Here is a 20,298-nt window from a genome sequence, read left to right as displayed (position 1 = left end):
ATTAATAGTGAGTTGGGTTGTTGTAGGTTTTTTCGGGCTGTATGGCCATGGTCTAGAGGCATTCTCTCCTGACGTTTCGCCTGCATCTATGCAGACGAAACGTCAGGAAAGAATGCCTCTAGACCAGTGTTTCTCAACCTGAGGGGGTCTCGAAGGGGTGTCAGAGGGGTCGCCAAAGACCATCAGAAAACACAGTATTTTCTGATGGTCATGGGGATTCTACATAGGAAGTTTGAGCCAATTTTATCATTGATGGAGTTCGGAATGTTCTTTGATTGTAATGAACTATAAATCCCAGCAACTACAACTCCCAAAAGTCAAGGTCTATTTCCCCCAGGCTCCCCCAGTGTTCACATTTGCACATATTGAGTATTTGTGCCATGTTTGGTCCAGATCCACAATTGCGTGAGTCCACAGTGCTCTCTGGATATAGGTGAACTACAACTCCCAAATTCAAGGTCAATACCCACCAAACCCTTCCAGTGTTTTCTGTTGGTCATGGGAGTTCTGTGTGGCAAATTAGGTTCAAATCCATCACTGGTGGAGTTCAGAATGCTCTTTGATTATAGGTGAACTATAAATCCCAGCAACTACAACTCCCAAATTACAAAATCAATCCTTCCCCAACCCCACTAGCATTTACATGTGGTTGCATTAGGTATTTGTGCCCAGTTTGGTCCAGTGAATGAAAATACATCTTGCATATCTGATATTTAGATTATGATTTATAACAGTAGTAAAATGACTGTTATGAAGTAGCAACAAAAACAATGTTATGGTTGGGGGTCACCACAACATGAGGGGCTGGATTCAGGGGTCACGGCATTAGGAAGGTTGAGAACCACTGCTCTAGACCATGACCATGCAGCCCGAAAAACCTACAACAACCCAGTGATTCCAGCCATGAAAGCCTTCGACAATACGATAGTGAGTTTGTTTGCATTTTCTATGGATCTAGGGACCATGTCATATACAGTATAGCAATATATCAATATATCAATCTATCTATCTATCTATCTATCTATCTATGCCAATGTGCCCATTTTGGAAATTAAAACCAGAATGTGCCCGGTGTCCAGCTGCTGCCAATGAAAGCAAAATAATAAAAATAGAGGATTAGCCGCGAGAAAATCAAAGTCAGGCGACAGGATATTACTCTCACCGACTTCACCAAAGAAAGACACTTTGCCATGAAGTTGGACATCGAAGTTGGACCCTCCCGAATCCTACGCAGTAGACTCAAATATGTTTGGAAGCTTTATTTATAGTTGTTGTTATGATTATTGTTGTTGTTGTTTCTGTCTTAGTGGTTTCTTTGGTACTTCAACTGTCCTTTCTTTTCTTTTTCCCCCTTGCCGGGTCCTTTGGAAGCCTTAGACCAAGCGGATGGCCTTTCTGAGGCTTCCTCCACGTGAATGAATAGGAGTTCCCTTCTGGAAGAATAAGAATAATGATATGTCACAAGGGGGGAGGCTTTTTAGTGATGCCTAGGCCATAAAAAAGGGGGCTGGGAACCCCCTTTCCTTTGCCCCCAAGCGCCCAGCTGCCTCTCTCCTCTTCCTCCCTTTCTCTCTCCTTCCTTCATTCCCTCCCACCTGCTTCCCCCTCCTCTCTGCCAAGCCCCCAAAGGCAAAGAATAGCTCCTCTCTCTTCCTCTTCTTCCTCCCCCTTTCTCTCCCCCCCCCCCCTTGTCAGCTTGGGCTGCAAATCTGCTCAAAGGGAGGGAAGGAGGGAGGGAGGTGGGTCTCTCTCTTTCTCTCTTTCCTCCAACGTCAGGGGCTGGGCTGGGCTCTGGGCTCCATTGCCATCCAGGACAGGCTACAAGAGGGATGCGCTGAAGGAGGAGGAGGAGGAGAAGCAAGCGTTGAGGCCGGCCGCAGCTCCCCTTCCTCTCCCTGGACCCTCGCTTGCCCTCCTTTGCACCCTTTCCCTTCCTACGATCCCTCTCCAAGCCATCCCTCCATCACCCTCTTTGCACATTTCCCAACCCAAGCTGGGTATCAGCATCCTCCATCCTTCCCTTGGCTTCTTTCGGGTATCAGCATCCTCCAATCCATCCCTCCCTTTGCTTCTTTCTCTTCCTCCTCCTCCTCTTCTTCTTCTTCCCTTCTTGCTTTGTTGCCCTTGCCTCTCAAAACTAGGGATGCTCAGGACAAGAGCCCAGGCCTGACCCCTTCCAAGGCCTGACCTCTAGGGCACTTTGGTCCAGACCCACCAGCATCCTTTTGGAGCATCTTTCTCCCCATCTTTCTCCCCCTTTTTCCCCCTTCTTTCTTTCTTTCTCTGTGTTTTTTTCTCCCTCTTTCCTGGCTCCCTCCTCCCCCTGCTGGAGTTTCTCGGGTACCGCGGAGGGGAAGTCCTCCGCGCCCTCGGGATGAAGATGATGGCAGGCGGATCGGTGCATCAGAACGGCCTCTTCCCTCCGGCGCCACAGCAACAGCCGCCGCAGCCTCCGCCGCAGGCCCCCGGAGGGTCCCAGGCCCAGGCCCAGAGCCACACCAGCCCACAGGCCCCTTCGCAGGCTCCCCACATGGATTCGGAGCCCCCCGACTCCAGGAAGAGGCCTCTGGAGACACCCACCGAGGCCATCAGCACCAAGAGGAGCAACACTGGCGGTGAGTGGAAGACGAGCCGGGGTTGAAATGTCACTCCAAATATGGATACTGTTATTGTTATTATTATCATCATCATCATCACCATCACCATCACCACCATGAACATCACACCATCATCACCACTACCATCACCATCACCACCATCACCATCTACCTCTCTTGCAAGGTGGAGTCCAAAACCGTGGACTTGTGGACCTCTTTATCCTCCCCTCCACAAATATTCTCTTCTCTTTCCGCTTTTGCCTGTGTCACCCTCGCTCCGAATATCTCCTCCCCAAGAATGGCAGAAATTTCTCTTTCTTTCCATTTAGTCCTTCACATAGGTTTCCCCCTCACTTGAAAGGCCTGTCCAAAATCTCTCCCCCAAACCATGGACTTGTGGACCTCTTTATCCCCCTCCCCATAAATATTCTCTCTCTTTCCCCCTTTGCCTGTGTCACCTCGCTCCGAATATCTCCTCCCCAAGAATGGCAGAGATTTCTCTTTCTTTCCATTTAGTCCTTCACATAGGTTTCCCCCTCACTTGAAAGGCCTGTCTAAAATCTCTCCCCAAAATCCTGGACTTGTGGACCTCTTTATCCCCCTCCCCACAAATATTCTCTTCTCTTTCCCCCTTTGCCCGTGTCACCCTCGCTCCGAATATCTCCTCCCCAAGAATGGCAGAGATTTCTCTTTCTTTCCATTTAGTCCTTCACATAGGATCTCCCCTCACTTGAAAGGCCTGTCCAAAATCTCTCCCCAAAATCCTGGACTTGTATACCTCTTTATCCCCCTCCCCATAAATATTCTCGCTCTTTCCCCTTTTGCCTGTGTCACCTTCGCTCCGAATATCTCCTTCCCAAGAATGGCAGAGAATTCTCTTTCTTTCCATTCAGCCCTTCATATAGGTTCCCCCCTTCCCTTGAAAGGTCTGTCCAAAATGTTTCCAAAACCATGGACTTGTGGACCTCTTTATCCACCCCACAAATATTATCTCTCTTTATCCCCCTCCCCATAAATATTCTCTTCTCTTTCCCCTTTTGCCTGTGTCACCCTCGCTCCGAGTATCTCCTTCCCAAGAATGGCAGAGATTTCTCTTTCTTTCCATTTACTCCTTCACATAGGATCCCCCCTCACTTGAAAGGCCTGTCCAAAATCTCTCCCCAAAACCATGGACTTGTGGACCTCTTTATCCCCCTCCCCATAAATATTCCCTCCCTTTCCGCTTTTGCATGTGTCACCCTCGCTCCGAATATCTCCTTCCCAAGAATGGCAGAGATTTCTCTTTCTTTCAATTCAGCCCTTCATATAGGTTTCCCCCTTCCCTTGAAAGGTCTGTCCAAAATGTCTCCATAACCATGGGCTTGTGGACCTCTTTATCCACCCCACAAATATTATCTCTCTTTATCCACCCCATAAATATTCTCTCTCTTTCCCCCTTTGCCTGTGTCACCCTCGCTCCGAATATCTCCTTCCCAAGAATGGCAGAGATTTCTTTTTCTTTCCATTTAGCTCTTCACATAGGTTCCCCCCTCAATTGAAAGGCCTGTCCAAAATCTCCCCAAAACCATGGGCTTTTGGACCTCTTTATCCCCCCCCCCCCCCAATATTCTCTCTCTTTTCCCTTTTGCCCCTGTCACCCTCGCTCCAAATATCTCCTTCCCAAGAATGGAAGAGATTTCTCTTTCTTTCCTTTCAGCCCTTTGTATAGGTCCCCCACCCTGATAGGCCTGCCCCAAATCTCTCCAAAACCATGGACTTGTGGACCTCTTTATCCACCCCACAAATATTCTCTCTCTTTATTCCCCCCCCCCCCAAATATTCTCTCTCTTTCCCCCTTTGCCCCTGTCACCCTCGCTCCAAATATCTCCTTACCAAGAATGGCCAAGATTTCTCTTTCTTTCCATTCACCCTTTCGTATAGGTCCCCCACCCTGATAGGCCTGTCCTAAATCTCTCCAAAACCATGGACTTGTGGACTTCTTTATCCACCCCACAAATATTCTCTCTCTTTATCCCCCACCCCCAAAATATTCTTTCTCTTTCCCCTTTTGCCCCTGTCGCCCTCGCTCCGAATATCTCCTTCCCAAGCTGGAGATGGAAGCCTTGGATCCGTAGAGATCTCTGTTTCTAAGGTGGAAGGCATTAGAGGGATTCGATCTCTTGTTTCTTTTCTTTGGGCCCTTCAAATATTGCATCCTCCTCTTTCAAGGAGCGGGGTGATGGATAGCACATACAGGGGGAGAAAGGCTAGGTTAAGGTTGGATATAATGGGATGGAGAAAGAGTCCCAAATGTCACCCTCGCTGCCGCCTTTCTTGCCTTGCAAGGTGGAAGAATAGAATGGCAGATGTTTCCCTTTCTTTGACCCTTCAAATAGGTCCCCCCCTCTCTCTCCAAAGGCCTGTCCCTTTCTTCTCTCCCAAACCTCCCTCACAAAGCCATCCCATGAGAATGTGAATCTCACAAATATGATTTTCCTTTCCCCTTGTCATCCTCACTCTTAATATCTCACTTCCAAGGGTAGAAATGAAAGCATAGCATCGTAGATCTTTCCAATTCATTCTTGCTGGACATTTGGCCTTTCAGATCTATCCCTTTCCTCCTTTAAAGGAGGCGAGTGACGGCACATAGAGGAGAGAAAGACTAGATTTGAAATATTTTGTGATGATGGAGAAAGGTTCCCAAATGCTACCCTTGCTGCCGACTTCCAAATAAATATCTCCATTGCAAGGCGAGGATAGCAATTTTTCTTCCTTTTCTTTGGTCGAATGTGATGGTGGAGAGGCCTCCCTCAATGTTGACTTTCCTCCTAATGCTTCCCTTTCAAAGTAGAGATATTTCTCTTCTTTGTTTCCTTTGGGTCAATTTGGCCCTTCAAATCTATCCAGCATCCTCTTTGTATCCCTCAATTATGGTGGAGACAGAATCACAAAAATAACAGATAGTTGTGTTCCTTTTTGTTTGGCTCTCCAAACTGGTCCCTTGAAAGGCCTGGTCTTTTCATCTCACCACAAAGAACATTGGGACCCCTTTATCCACCCCATAAATATCCCCTTTGCTCCATCCCTGCCTCTTGTGTGCTAAGCAGAGACTGTTTTCTCCATCTCTGCACCAAAACCGACCCCCTTGTGTGGACCCTATATCTCTCCTGCCTCCATCTGTCCTTTCTTTCATCTCTTTGCAACCATCTCTCGTTCTTTTTCTCTCTCTCATCCACTCTCTTGTCAGGAGCAGAGCCTATGAATGTACTCCTCTTTCTTATCTTCCATATCCTCCTACAAAAAATAACAATTCCTTTGTAGGATTCAAGAGCTAGGTGCAAATCCTTTCTGGTTCGGTCCCTTAAGATTTCGGCGATTCAATGCATGTCTTCGTCACCATTCCTCCCACAAACTGTCCTAAATCTGGCTCAATCCAACTCCTATCAAATGCACCATTTTATTTCTCCCAAGGAGGATAAAATGTATATCCTGCCTCCATCCCATCCTCCAGCCCTTCGACGCGAAAGCTTTCCATAGTCTGTATCTATGCTGCCTGTTCTGTCAAAATGGAGTCGGTTGGAATAAATGTACGATTTCGCGGAACGAGGGGGGGGGGGTGAAGGGTGGAAAATCCCCCCCCCCTCTTCCCACATATAGACTATGGAAAAGCAGTCTACCCCGCCTTCCCATCTGTCTAAGGAAATGGAGACGGGAAGGATGTGAAAGGCTGAACGTGAAAAAGGGGACGCCAGATCGGCCGGGATGTTGAAAAGGGCAGTTGTGCAGATCCAGGGATTAATGGGAGATGGTGGATAGTGGGCTGAATGCAAATACTCGGGGCTTGGAAGCATTTCCGAGCTTTAGATATGCATATGTATGTATGTATATGTATGAAAAATTCAGATTGGTGCTTCCTTGCATTTGAATTCCAATTGATACTGAGATAGGCGTTTATAATGTGCCACGTTCTATCTCTCTTGTGCCAGATTTTGGTTCCTTCGTTGCCTTTGAAAACATAGCAATCGCTGCCCATCGCCATTCCCTTCTCTGTCCCTGTCCAGTTCTCATTATCTTTATGATCATATTATACTTATCGGATGTCTTTCGGTTTCATGGCTTGGAATGATGAGAGAATAGATGGACACACATGAGCGGTTTCTCTCTCTGTCCCTCATGCACATACACTCACCCTCCAGATGTCATTAACATTTGGAGATGCTCAGCATTGGAGAAGCCATAAAGGTTGCATCCGAAAGAGCATCCATTTGGGGGGGGGGGGGGTCTCCCCTATTTATGAGGAAAATGGGGTTTAACCAAAGTGTGTCTGCGGTTGTATAGTTTGAGGAAAGCAGGGCGGGAGCGAAGCAGAAGAGAGAGAGAGAGAGAGAGAGATCTAGAAATATGCTAAGCATGTCTTCTTAGGAGACTGGCTGCGTTGGGAAGGAGATGGCAGGAAGATCTGGTGGGTGTGGATAGACTATGCATGTATATGTGTCTGTATGTATGTACGGTATGTATAGAGGTACGGAAATCTCCTGCCTGCCTTTGCCTCTTATGATGGTTCGATTATCCCCCTTTATGTGTCCCCGGCTTGTTTTCCTTCGCCAGCGGTGACAGGTTGGGGTTGAGGAGGATTGGCCCTTTTTTTGGGCTGCTTCCAGTGATGGATTTGGGGGAGGGAGAAGAAGGGGGAAGAAGCATTGATGGTGCTGCGGGAGGGAAAAGAAAGGGGGGGGGACGTGGGAGAAGGAGTGTGACGGAGATGGAGGGGACGCCTTAGTGGTACCTGGTGCGCGTCGCCCCAAAAGGAGGTACCAATGGCCGGGAGGACACACCATGCAGGCCCCACGGCAGGTTAGTGCTTTGGGGAGGGGGGGGGGGGGTCCCAGTCTCTCCTTTTGCGTATGGGTGTATATATATACATACACGTCTGTGTGTTTCTGCCATATATACGTATGTGTGCATCTGCCGTAGTCGGTCTGCCTTTGTGTCATATCTCGGGTGAAGGTCAAACGGGGTGGGACCGGCGAAAGGGAGGGCGACGGCTGGGAGGCAAGGGAGGCCACATCTCCAACGTGGCGTCTGTGTGATCCGATGTGACGGCGAAGGAAAGGGGCAGATTGTTGTGCCTCTTGGGGACTTCCACCGAGACCAGGACGTCCCCTTTGGGCTCCAGGCCTTTCCCGGCCGGCCGTGGGAAGAGCCGACGTCACCCGACAGCAGGAGCCTTGGCCGGAGGAGCATAAAGCCCCCCGCTGTCTCCTCCGCGACTGTCGGCTTTTGTGGGATCCCCATCATTGTGGAGTGGTCAGCGCCAGGGTGGCCATTGTCAGGGTTGTGTTGCAGAGGATGCACACAAACACATCCTTCTCCATTCCCCAGCCTTAGCATAGGCAGCCCCAAAGTCAAGGTTGGAAGGCACGGGTCCGGCTCCCGACCTCCCTTCGGTGACCTTGGCGCAGCCATTGCCGTTCTCCTTTCCCCCCAAAAGCGCTCCTCTGGCTTTACTTTTGCAACGGCCTCTCTCCTGCTTAGGAGTGCCTCTTTTTCCCCAAAATGGCTGCAAAAGCGGCTCTTTTGCTAGGCTCTCCTTTCGACGGGTGGGGGCGAAAGCAGGCCCATCGTAGGCCATTTGCAAGCACCGAAAAAGAGGGTTTGTGCTCCATGGGATGGATGAGGATTGAGGCACAAGTGGGAAGGAAGTAAAACCTCATGTAGGTTGATGGCTACAAGGGAAACCTTGCAACAAAGCATCACAAGAGAGAAAGAGAAGAAGGAAGGAAGGAAAGGAAGGGAGGGAGGTAAAGGAAAGGAAAGGAGGGAGCCAGGTGAGTTACACACCTGTCTGAGTCAGGAAACAGATTGAGCCTGGATCCACGCTGCCATATAATCCAATTTCTGTATCCAGATTATCTGCCTTGATCTGGATTATATGGCAGTATAGACTCATATAATCCTGTTCAAAGCAGATAATGTGGATTATCTGATTTGATCGTCAGTGTAGAAGGGCCCCGAGTCTACACGGCCATATAATCCAGTTCTAAGCACAGAAACATGATTCAGAAACTGGATTATATGGCAGTGTAGGTAGGGCCTGAGACATCTAATGCAAATGTTGATCTTTCCTCCTCTTTCTTCATCCTCCTTCGCCATCTTAAGCAGCATCAGAAGATGTTCAAGATAGAAAAAGGCTATTGATGCTGTTTGCAGCAGTTTGCTTTTGCATGAGCCTCCTGGGAAGGCATGATTCCTCCCCGTCTTATGCTTTCCCCACTTAAGAATTTATTGGGTTCAAGCTCTGTTTGCAGCAATTGAAGTAAGCTGAGAGCAAAGGAGGGAAGAGGGGATTAAAACTGGGACATTTTATAAATCGCAAGAATAAATGGGATGGCAGAGGATGCATTGGAACTATCTCAGGCAAATCTTGGCAAAGAACATATAAAAGGCATAAGGCCTTAGAGAAAAGATAGTTCCTGGCATCAGGGAAGCACCTCAGATGATCAGATCCCAAATAAAATGGGCAATCTAGCAAGTCCATGGGAATGACTCACTCTTTTGCACTGAAGTGCGATGCCATTTATTTGTTTGCTTGCAGGGAGAGGATTATGGCTTGTGGGTATTTGGACATACTCAGTATAGTGAGTTTCCAGTTCTGATACTGGCCAGGAGATGTGGAAAGAAACCTTAAGATAGTGGGAAGGTAATGACAAGCTTCCAAATATTTTGAGATATTTCCTATTTTAATTGCATTGCATATTAGAATTGTCCTAAAGGGGAAAAAGGCATGGGTCCCATTCACATCACACTAATATAGTGCTATTATTCCACTTTTAATGCCAGGGTTACATTTTTGGGTGTTGTTTGGTTTGGAAGCAATGGACCACTTTGCCCGAAATATCTAACTGCATTTTACAGGATTCTATAAGATGAAATAGTAGCACTTAGGTTGGAATAATAGTCCTGCCATTGTGTAGTGTGATGCGGCCCATAGATGTGTTGGGTACAATGCAGAGCTTGGGAAAATTAGGGATTTGGACCACAATATATCCCCAAATGTATTCCAAGCTACATCCCCATTGATTGCACAAAACCACCACTATTTTTGCAACCAAATATCCTAAACTTCTGTGACACCTTCTGGCATCCCAAAATATTCCTGGCCGTATGGGATCCATAGACTTTGCAGAAATAGGCCAGGTATGTCCAACCTTTGAATAGTGGGTTAAAGCTCTGAGCTGCTGAACTTGCTGACCGAAAGGTCGCAGGTTAGAATCCGAGGAGCAGCGTGAGCTCCCACTGTTAACCCCAGCTTCTGCCAACCTAGCAAAAGCACTGAGCTGCTGAACTTGCTGACCGAAAGGTCGCAGGTTCGAATCCGGGGAGCAGCGTGAGCTCCCACTGTTAACCCCAGCTTCTGCCAACCTAGCAAAAGTGCTGAGCTGCTGAACTTGCTGACCGAAAGGTCGCAGGTTCGAATCCGGGGAGCAGTGTGAGCTCCCGCTGTTAGCCCCAGTTTCTGCCAACCTAGCAGTTCGAAAACATGCAAATGTGAGTAGAACAATAGGTACCGCTCTGATGGGAAGGTAACGGCACTCCATGCAGTCATGACCTTGGAGGTGTCTACGAACAACACCGGCTCTTTGGCTTAGAAATGGAGATGAGCACCAACTCCCAGAGTCGGACACAACTGGACTTAATGTCATGGGAAAACCTTTACCTTTACCTATGTCCAGCCTCTGCTAAAAAATAAAATAAAAAGCCAAAGGGTATGTTTGTAGGCTTCCAGTGATTGCATGAGAATGCCCATCGTCCCTGGTCAGAAAGTCCTTTCTCCCCAAGACTGTCAAGACAGATAAGTAATCAAAATCCAATGTTTTCCTACAGAAAGATGGGTTCTGAGACTTAATTTTGCCGCCTGTCTCTTCCCTTTCAAGCCTTCCAACCTTTTAGAAACATCACAGTATGGTGATGATAGGAAAAAGTAATCAAAACAGAAAGTAGAGGCAAACTAGGAGCAACTGCAGCAGTTTGCTTTTGCCTAACCCTACTGGGAGATGCATCTACACTGTAGAATTAATGCAGTTTGACACCACTTTAATTGCATTGCTCAATGCTATGGAATCACAGAAGCGGTAGTTTGACAAGGCCTATAGCTTTCTCTAGGAGCTCCCGGTGGCACAGTGCGTTAAAGCGCTGAGCTGCTGAGCTGCAGAGCTTGTTGACCAAAAGGTCACAGGTTCGATTCCGGGGAGCGGCGTAAGCTTCCGCTGTCAACCCCAGCTTCTGCCAACCTAGCAGTTCGAAAACATGTAAATGTGAGTAGAGCAATAGGTACCACTCCAGTGGGAAGGTAACAGTGCTCCATGCAGTCATGCCGGCCACATGACCTTGGAGGTGTCTACGGACAACGCCGGCTCTTTGGCTTAGAAATGGAGATGACCACCACACCCTGGAGTCGGGAACAACTGGACTTAATGTCAGAGGGAAACCTATAGCTTTCTCTGCCACAGAGTGCTGGTGCCTCACCAAACTACAAATCCCAGGATTCCATAGCATTGAGCCACAGCGGTTCAACATTGATGAGCTGTGTTATTTCTACAGTGTATACACACCGAGAAAGGGTAGTCCCCTTCCTATATACAGTTAATTGAATCCAAATGACGTTTTGCAGCAATCAAAGTAAGCTGAGGACAAAGATGGGGCAGTGGGAGGAAACCGGGACGTTTTAAAAGCAGCTGGGAAAATGGGATGGCAGAGGATTAATGGGGCAATTTGGGGCATTCAGAGGGTGCATATTGAGCATTTTGATCATGTCAATGGATGGAAATGGGGCAGCAGAAGGGGCCAAAGGGTTATAATTCTTGATCTCGGGATTTGTCATTTCGGAGCAGAGCTTTTGCAGCTGTTTACAGCTGTTCTGTTTGGGGGAAAGGGAGGAGAAGCGGGGGGAGAGGCAGCCTGATAATCCAGCCTCAGCTTAGACATAACAGGTCTTGTTCCAAACTGTCCCGCATACATCCCTTCACACGCACGCAGCCGGCGACGTGAGCGGCATCACCCTGTTCCCGCAGCTGGTCATCGGGTCCGGTCGGGGGCCTGGCGAAGACGAGGGCCTGAACCTGACCTACTTTTGCGCATTGGAGAAGGAGAGGGGCGGAGAGGAGCTGGAGGGAGACCTGACAAAACCAGACAAGGGTTGCATGCGCCGGCGCCTATGCACCTGCCTTTCCCGCCCCATCTGCTCAATGTATGCATCGTAGAGTCAGTGTGGTAGACCCAGGCACCATCTATGCTGCATTATATGGGTCTGTGCTGGTTCAAAAGTATAGATCTGTCTTTAGGCCCCATCTACACTGGCCATTTCATACTGCAGTGGTCAGACAATGAACTCCCACAAATTCAAAAGGAAGCCCTTAATGCGCACCGGTGCTCTATGGGTTTGTGGAATCGCCATCAAACTGGATTCTTATGTCATTGCCTGCAAAATGAAACCACTTTCTTCAATACAAGTATGAAACTGCATTAAATAGTCAGTATGGATGGAGCCTGAGCTCTGTTCTCCTCTGCCTTGTGTGCAGTCCTCAAACTGTGTCATTGCCTGCACGACAAAACGACTTTGTTCGATCCTGGTATGAAACCACATTAAATAATGGTCAGTGAAGATGAGCCTTAGCTCTGATCTCTTCCCACTTATGCCTATGATCCATTTAAAAGGGCCTGAACAGGTTAAGTCTATTGGTGAGAATACGACCATCATGTCGGAAGGGATCCCAAAGGCCATCTAGTCCAACCCTTGTCAATGCAGGAACACGCATCTAAAGCACTTTGAAAGATGGTGATCCGAATTCTGCCCACTGTCTGGAGCAGTGTTTCTCAACCTGGGGGTCAGGACACCTGAGGGAGTTGCGAGGGGGCATCAGAGGGATCCCCAAATAACGTCAGAATATACAATATTTTCTGTTGGTCATGGGGTTCTGTGTGGGAATTTTGGCCCAATTCTATCATTGGTGGGGTTCAGAATGCTCTTTGATTGTAGGTGAACTATAAATCCCAGCAACTACAACTCCCAAATGTCAAGATCTATTTTCCCCAAACTCCACCAGTGTTCACATTTGGGCATATTGAGTGTTCGTGCCAAGTTTGGTCCAGATCGATCATTGTTTGAGCCCACAGTATTCTTGTAGATTTTGGTCCAGATCCATCATTGTTTTAGTCCACAGTGATCTCTGGATGTAGATGAACTACAACTCCAAAACCAAAGGACACTGCCCACTAACCCTTTCCAGTATTTTCTGTTGGTCATGGCAGTTCTGTGTGCCAAGTTTGGTCCAATTCCATCGGTGGAGTTCAGAATGCTCTTCAATTGTAGGAGAACTATAAATCCCAGCAACTACAACTCCAAAATGTCAAGGTCTATTTTTCCCAAACTCCACCAGAGTCCACATTTGGACATATTGAGTGTTCGTGCCAAGTTTGGTCCAGATCGATCATTGTTTGAGCCCACAGCACTCTCTGGATTTAGGTGAACTACAACTCCCAAACTCAAGGTCAATGCCCACCAAGACGTTCTAGCATTTTCTGTTGGTCATGGGAGTTCTGTGTGGCCAGGTCTGATTTGGTGGAGTTCAGAATTCTCTTTTATTGTAGGTGAACTATAAATCCCAGCAACTACAACTCCCAAATGACAACATAAATCTCCCCCAACCTCACCAGTATTCAAACGTATTGGTTATTTGTGCCAAATTTGCTCCAGTGAATGAAAATCCATCCTGCATATCAGATAGTTACATGAGGATTCATAACAGTAGCGAAATTAAAGATATGTAATGTTATGGTTGGGGGTCACCACAACATATTAAGGGGTCATGGCATTAGGTAGGTTGAGAACCACTGGTCTAGAGCAGTCCATTTCACCCTTGAACAGCTCTTATGATCCATAAGTTCTTCCTAATCTAATTTATAGGGTTTTCTTAGGCCAGAGGTGGTTTGGAGAGTTCCTTCCTCTCAAATAGACCTGATATTCATTGGTGATCAGGACTGACTTTGCTTGGCTTCGAAACACAGATGAGATTTGGTCTCTTTAGGTATTTAGGACTCTATATTAACAATACAGCACTATTTAGGACTAAAATGATCAAGGGTCTGAAGACCAAGCCCTATGAGGAGCGGCTTAAGGAGCTGGGCATATTTAGCCTGAAGAAGAGAAGGCTGAGAGGTGATATGATAGCCATGTGTAAATATGTAAAAGGAAGTCATAGGGAGGAGGGAGCAAGCTTGTTTTCTGCTTCCTTGGAGACTAAGACGCGGAACAATGTCTTCAAACTACAAGAGAGGAAGTTCCGTCTGAACATGAGGAAGAACTTCCTGACTGTGAGAGCCGTTCAGCAGTGGAACTCTCTGCCTTGGAGTGTGGTGGAGGCTCCTTCTTTGGAAGCTTTTAAACAGAGGCTGGATGGCCATCTGTCAGGGGTGATTTGAATGCAATATTCCTGCTTCTTGGCAGAATGGGGTTGGACTGGATGGCCCAGGAGGTCTCTTCCAACTCTTTGATTCTATGATTCTATGACTCCCTGGTCAAAAATGAGGCTGGCCCTTCGATGCAGACACTTCCCTGTGTTTATTTTGGGTTTAATTAATATGGGGAAATAATAATAAGTATAATAATTTTCAGGGTTTAAGGTCAGGAGTAGACGTTAATCTATAGAAGGTAAAAGACATAGGAATTGGAACGACTGGATGACGAGATGGGACAATGCTTTTTATTAAGAGACGCAAATGATCTATTTTTTTAATATTCTTGTTATGGTTTTATATTATGTGTTAATGTTTTCAAATGTTTTATGGTGTTTTTGGGTACTGAATCATTGCCATTGTAAATCGCCCTGAATCGCCTGAGGGCTGAAAAGAGCGGTATACAAATATAGTAAATAAATCTATATAAATATAAATAATAATGTAATGTTCGTTTGTGGGATTAACAGAACTCAAAAACCACTGGACGGATTGACACCAAATTTGGACACAAGACACCTAACAACCCAATGTATGTCCTTCACTCCAAAAAAATGATTTTGTCATTTGGTAGTTGTAGTTGCTGGGATTTATAGTTCACCTACAATCAAAGAGCATTCTGAACCCCACCAATGATGGAATTGAACCGAACTTGGCACACAGTTCTCCCATGACCCACAGAAAATACTGGAAGGGTTTGGTGTTGGAGTTGTAGTTCACCTACATCCAGAGATCACTGTGGACTCAAACAATGATGGATCTGGACCAAACTCTACACAAATACTCAATATGAACACTGGTGGAGTTTGGAGAAAATAGAATCTTGACATTTGAGAGTTGTAGTTGCTGGGATTTATAGTTCACCTACAATCAAAGAGCATTCTGAACCCCACCAACGATAGAATTGGGCCAACCCTCCCACACAGAACCCCCATGTGGGCCACAGCAACGCGTGCAGGGGACGGCTAGTAAATAAATAAAAATGTAATGTTCGTTTGTGGGATTAACATAACTCAAAAAACACTGGATGAATTGGCACCAAATTTGGACACAATACACCTATCAGGCCAACGAGTGACCATCACTCATAAAAACACTGAAAAACACAACATAATAGATTTTAAAAGCCAAAAAAAATACATATATGTATGCAAACACACATATATACACATATATACACATATACACACATATATATACACACAAAGCATGTATACACAGACTGGGCCACAGCAACGTGTGGCAGGGAACGGCTAGTGTCCCATACAATTCGTCCTTCATGGAGTCTGTATCCACAAATTCAACCATCAAAGTCTTGCAAATACAAAAATAAAAGAATACAAACTATTTAAAAAAAATTAAAATTCTAAAATGCAAACCTTGATTTTGCCATTTTGTATAAAGTATACCATATTTATTATGCCACTGTATATATAATGGGGCATATATGGATTTCGGTATCCACAGGAGGTCCAGGACCCAAACCCAGTGGATACTGAGGTCCCACTGTAATTGAGAGTGAATGGCGTAAATAGCGAATGCCATTAAGATGGCCCTGAGCCAGTCTGGCAGGAAACTGAAAATCTGTGTCCTGATCTACCTGGGACAATGTGTTTTCAGGCTCCAAAAGGGATAGAAATGATCAGCATTTCAGGCACATGATTGGATGGCGGGAATCAAGGATCCTGAGTGGCTGATCCTAAATCGAGGGACCGTAGCATTGCACTTTCTGCTAGTTATATTCCATGTTTTCTCTAAAAAACCCTAAAAGGTACTGGATCCCATCTGATTTTGGGATCTAAGCAGGGTCGATCCTCGTTAGTGCTTGGATTGGAGATCACCAATGAAGAATGCCAAGTGCTGCTGGAGATAATTTCAAAGGAAGGAGCTGGCAAAACAATCTCAGTGGATCCCTTGCCTAAGAAAACCTTATGAACTTCATGGGAGACCACCATAAATTGACCAACAACCTGAAGCTACTTATACTGTAGTATAATAAATAAACAAGCAAATAAATAATGTTATTTATTATCTGCCTCTCCTGATGGCTCGAGGCAACTTGGAGCTACTTTTACTGTAGAATAATAATAATAATAATAATAATAATAATAATAATAATAACAACAACTATTATTATTATTATTATTATTATTATTATTATTATTTATCTGTTTCTCCCGATGGCTCGAGGCAACCTGAAGCTACTTATACTATAGAATAATAATAATAAGAATGATAATAATAATAATAATAATAATAATTTATCTGTTTCTCCCGATGGCTCGAGGCAACCTGGAGCTACTTTTATTGTAGAATAATAATAATAATAATAATAATAATAATAATAATTCTACAGTAAAAGTAGCTCCAGGTTGCCTCGAGCCATCGGGAGAAACAGATAAATTATTATTATTATCATAATAATAATAATAATTATTATTATTATTATTTTTATTATTATTATTTATCTGTTTCTCCCGATGGCTCGAGGCAATCTGAAGCTACTTATACAGCTGAATAATAATAATAATAATAATAATAATAATAATAATGGTAAAGGTTTTCCCCTGACATTAAGTCCAGTTGTGTCCAACTCTGTGGGTTGGTGCTCATCTACATTTCTAAGCCTAAGAGCCGGCGTTGTCCATAGACACTTCCAAGGTCATGTAGTCAGCATGACCGCATAGAGCGCTGTTACTTTCCCGACAGAAGGGTACCTATTGATCTACTCACATTTGCATGTTTTCAGACTGCTAGGTTGGCAATAATAATAATAACAACAACAATAATAATAATAATAGATCTGCCTCTCCTGATGGCTTGAGGCAACCTGAAGCTACTTATACTGTAGTATAATAATAATAGTAACAATAATAATAGATATTTATTATCTGCCTCTCCAGATGTCTCAGTGCAACCTGAAGCTACTTATACTGTAGTATAATAATAATAGTAACAACAACAATAGATATTTACTATCTGCCTCTCCTGATGGCTCAGTGCAACCTGAAGCTACTTATACTGTAGTATAATAATAATAATAGTAACAACAACAATAGATATTTACTATCTGCCTTTCCTGATGGCTCAGTGCAACCTGAAGCTACTTATACTGTAGTATAATAATAACAGCAATAGTAATAATAATAATAATAGTAACAACAACAATAGATATTTACTATCTGCCTCTCCTGATGGCTCAGTGCAACCTGAAGCTACTTATACTGTAGTATAATAATAATAGTAACAACAACAATAGATATTTATCATCTGCCTCTCCTGATGGCTCAGTGCAACCTGAAGCTACTTATACTGTAGTATAATAATAATAGTAACAACAACAATAATAAATATTTACTATCTGCCTCTCCTGATGGCTCAGTGCAACCTGGAGCTACTTATACTGTAGTATAATAATAATAATAGTAATAGTAATAGTAATAGTAATAATAATAATATATTTATTATCTGCTTCACATGATGGCTCGAGACAATCTGAAGCTACTTATATTGTAGTATAATAATAATAGTAATAGTAAAAATAATAAGATATATTTATTATCTGCCTCGCATGATGGCTTGAGGCAACCTGAATCTATTTATACTGTAGTATAATAATAATAATAATAATAATAATAATAATAATAATAATAACAACAACAACAACAGATATTGATTATCTGCCTCGCGTGATGGCTTGAGGCAACCTGAAGCTACATACTTTGGCATAATAATAACAATTATTATTATTGGGTTGTTGTAGGTTTTTCCGGGCTATATGGCCATGTTCTGGAGGCAATTTTTCTCCTGACGTTTCGCCTGCATCTATGGCAAGCATCCTCAGAGGTAGTGAGGATGCTTGCCATAGATGCAGGCAAAACGTCAGGAGAGAATGCCTCTAGAACATGGCCATATAGCCCGGAAAAACCTACAACAACCCAGTGATTCCGGCCATGAAAGCCTTCGACAATAAATAATAATAATAATATTTATTATTATTATTATTATTATTATTATTATTATTATTATTATTAATCTGCCTCCCTTGATGGCTCAAGGTAACCTGAAACTACTTATACTGTAGCATAATAATAACAATAATAAAAAAATAAATAATTATTTATTATCTGCCTCTCCTGATTGCTCAAATCAACCTGAAGCTTATACTGCAGAATAATAATAATAATAATAATAATAATAATAACAATAATAATAATAATAATAATTTATCTGCCTCTCCTGATAGCTCGAGGCAACCTGAAGCTACTTATACTGTTGTATAATAATAACAACAACAACTATTTATTATCTGTCTCTCCTAATGGCTCAAGGTGGGGTACAACAGTATAACAGAACGTATAAGACAAGAAATGCTGCAGCAGTTTGCTTTTGCATGAGTCAACTGGGGAGGAAAGATTCGGCTTCCTCCTCTCCTCTATGGACTGATTCCAAACCGTTCGCTTTGCAGCAATTAAAGGAAGCGATGGACAAAGGGGGAAAGTGGGAAGAGAAACTGGGACAATGTAAAAACAACTGGGAAAATGGGATGGCAAAGAGTTAATTGGGACTGTCTCTGGCAAATCTGGACAAGCCCTATTCCAGAATATATATATGTAACATAGGTATATAAAGAAGAACCACTAAACTTAAGCGACCATATGAGGAAAAGCAGCTGATCACTTTGTGTGTCTGTCAATAATAATAATAATAATAATAATAATAATAATAATAATAATGCTCTCCAGAAGTGTTGGGTTGTTGCTTTGAAATTGGGACTTGGGCATCCTTTATTAATAAATATTCACTGAAGAAGAAGAACAAGAAGAAGGTGAAGCAAGAGGGATTATTTTTAGAACTCAAGGTTAACCAATCAAGTTGATTAGGAGGGAGAAAAAAAATCCAATATTTATTAACACTGCTTTATGATTAAAATGGAATTTACAAGGTGTGAGGATTGCCAGCGGGTGTGAGGGCTCTCTAAAAGGATTAAACGGATCTGTCGGAACGACAGGGTCTACTGTGTCTTCCGCAATACTATGAATGGAAAGGAGACAGGGAAAGTGAATGGGGCGAAGGCCTTTCCCAAGGCAAGAGGGATGGGAAAAGAAGGGGCAGCATATTGCTTGATCAGCTTGAACTCCACCGCAGCCGCCTAATGACTTAACTGGTTTAATCCAACCGAGAGGGAATTCTTTTAAGTGGATTTGGACAGAAGATCTGCAGCTTAGGGACATTATGGCCATGCATTAGGACCAATTCAAAGGCGGAGATGCACCAACAAAACCCTCTCAACAGATGGTCATCCAGTTTCTGTTGAATCATAGACTCCTAGAGTTGGAGGAGACCCTCCCAAAGGCCAACTAGTCCACCCCTTCTTGCCTTCTTGACTACAATCTGATATCCCGTTAGATACACGTGTCTCTCTCGACAGATGGTCATTCACTTTCTTTGAATCATAGAATCCTAGACCACAATCCTCCTAGAGTTGGAGGAGACCCCCCCAAAGACCATCTAGTCCACCCCTTCTTGCATTCTTAATCGCAATCTGATATCCCATTAGAGACATGTGTCCGTCTCGACAGATGGTCATCCAGTTTCTGTTGAATCATAGAATCCTAGAGTTGGAGGAGACCCTCTCGACAGATGGTCATCCAGTCTCTATTGAATCATAGAATCCTAGAGTTGGAGGAGACCCTCCCAAAGGCCATCCAGTCAACCCTTTCTTGTCTTCTTGACCTCATTCTGATGTCCCATTAGATACATGTCCGTCTTGACAGATGGTCATCCAGTTTCTGTTGAATCATAGACTCCTAGAGTTGGAGGAGACCCTCCCAAAGGCCATCTAGTCCACCCCTTCTTGCCTTCTCGACCACAATCTGATATCCCATTAGATACATGTGTCCCTCTCGACAGATGGCCATCCAGTTTCTGTTGAATCATAGAATCCTAGAATTGGAGGAGACCCTCCCAAAGGCCAACTAGTCCCCCCTTTCTTGTCTTCTTGACCACAATCTGATGTGCTGTTAGATAAATGTCTGTCTTGACAGATGGCCATCCAGTTTCTGTTGAATCATAGACTCCTAGAGTTGGAGGAGACCCTCCCAAAGGCCATCTAGTCCACCCCTTCTTGCCTTCTTGACCACAATCTGATATCCCATTATATACATGTGTCCCTCTCAACAGATGGTCATCCAGTTTCTGTTGAATCATA

General features: G+C 44.4%; 1 protein-coding gene across 3 annotated transcripts in view; it reads left to right on the top strand.

Annotated features, from left to right (window-relative positions):
* The first annotated feature begins 1,718 nt into the window (after window positions 1–1,718).
* Window positions 1,719–20,298, top strand: part of LOC137094961 (RNA-binding protein Nova-2-like) — a 69,212-nt gene continuing 50,632 nt past the window's right edge. The window contains exon 1 of one of the 3 annotated variants that reach the window (XM_067461017.1): window positions 1,719–2,615. In XM_067461017.1, coding sequence (XP_067317118.1) covers window positions 2,375–2,615 — 241 coding nt within the window. In that variant the 5' untranslated portion in view covers window positions 1,719–2,374. Of the gene's footprint in view, window positions 2,616–6,972; window positions 7,039–7,356; window positions 7,431–20,298 lie in introns of those variants that run through there. The other 2 variants (XM_067461019.1, XM_067461018.1) reach the window with 2 other exon arrangements.

This window comes from Anolis sagrei, chromosome X (assembly GCF_037176765.1).
Source record: "Anolis sagrei isolate rAnoSag1 chromosome X, rAnoSag1.mat, whole genome shotgun sequence".
NCBI lineage: Eukaryota > Metazoa > Chordata > Lepidosauria > Squamata > Dactyloidae > Anolis > Anolis sagrei.
The sequence above is the reverse complement of the archived record's forward strand: the minus strand, read 5'-3'. Positions and strand labels throughout refer to the sequence as shown.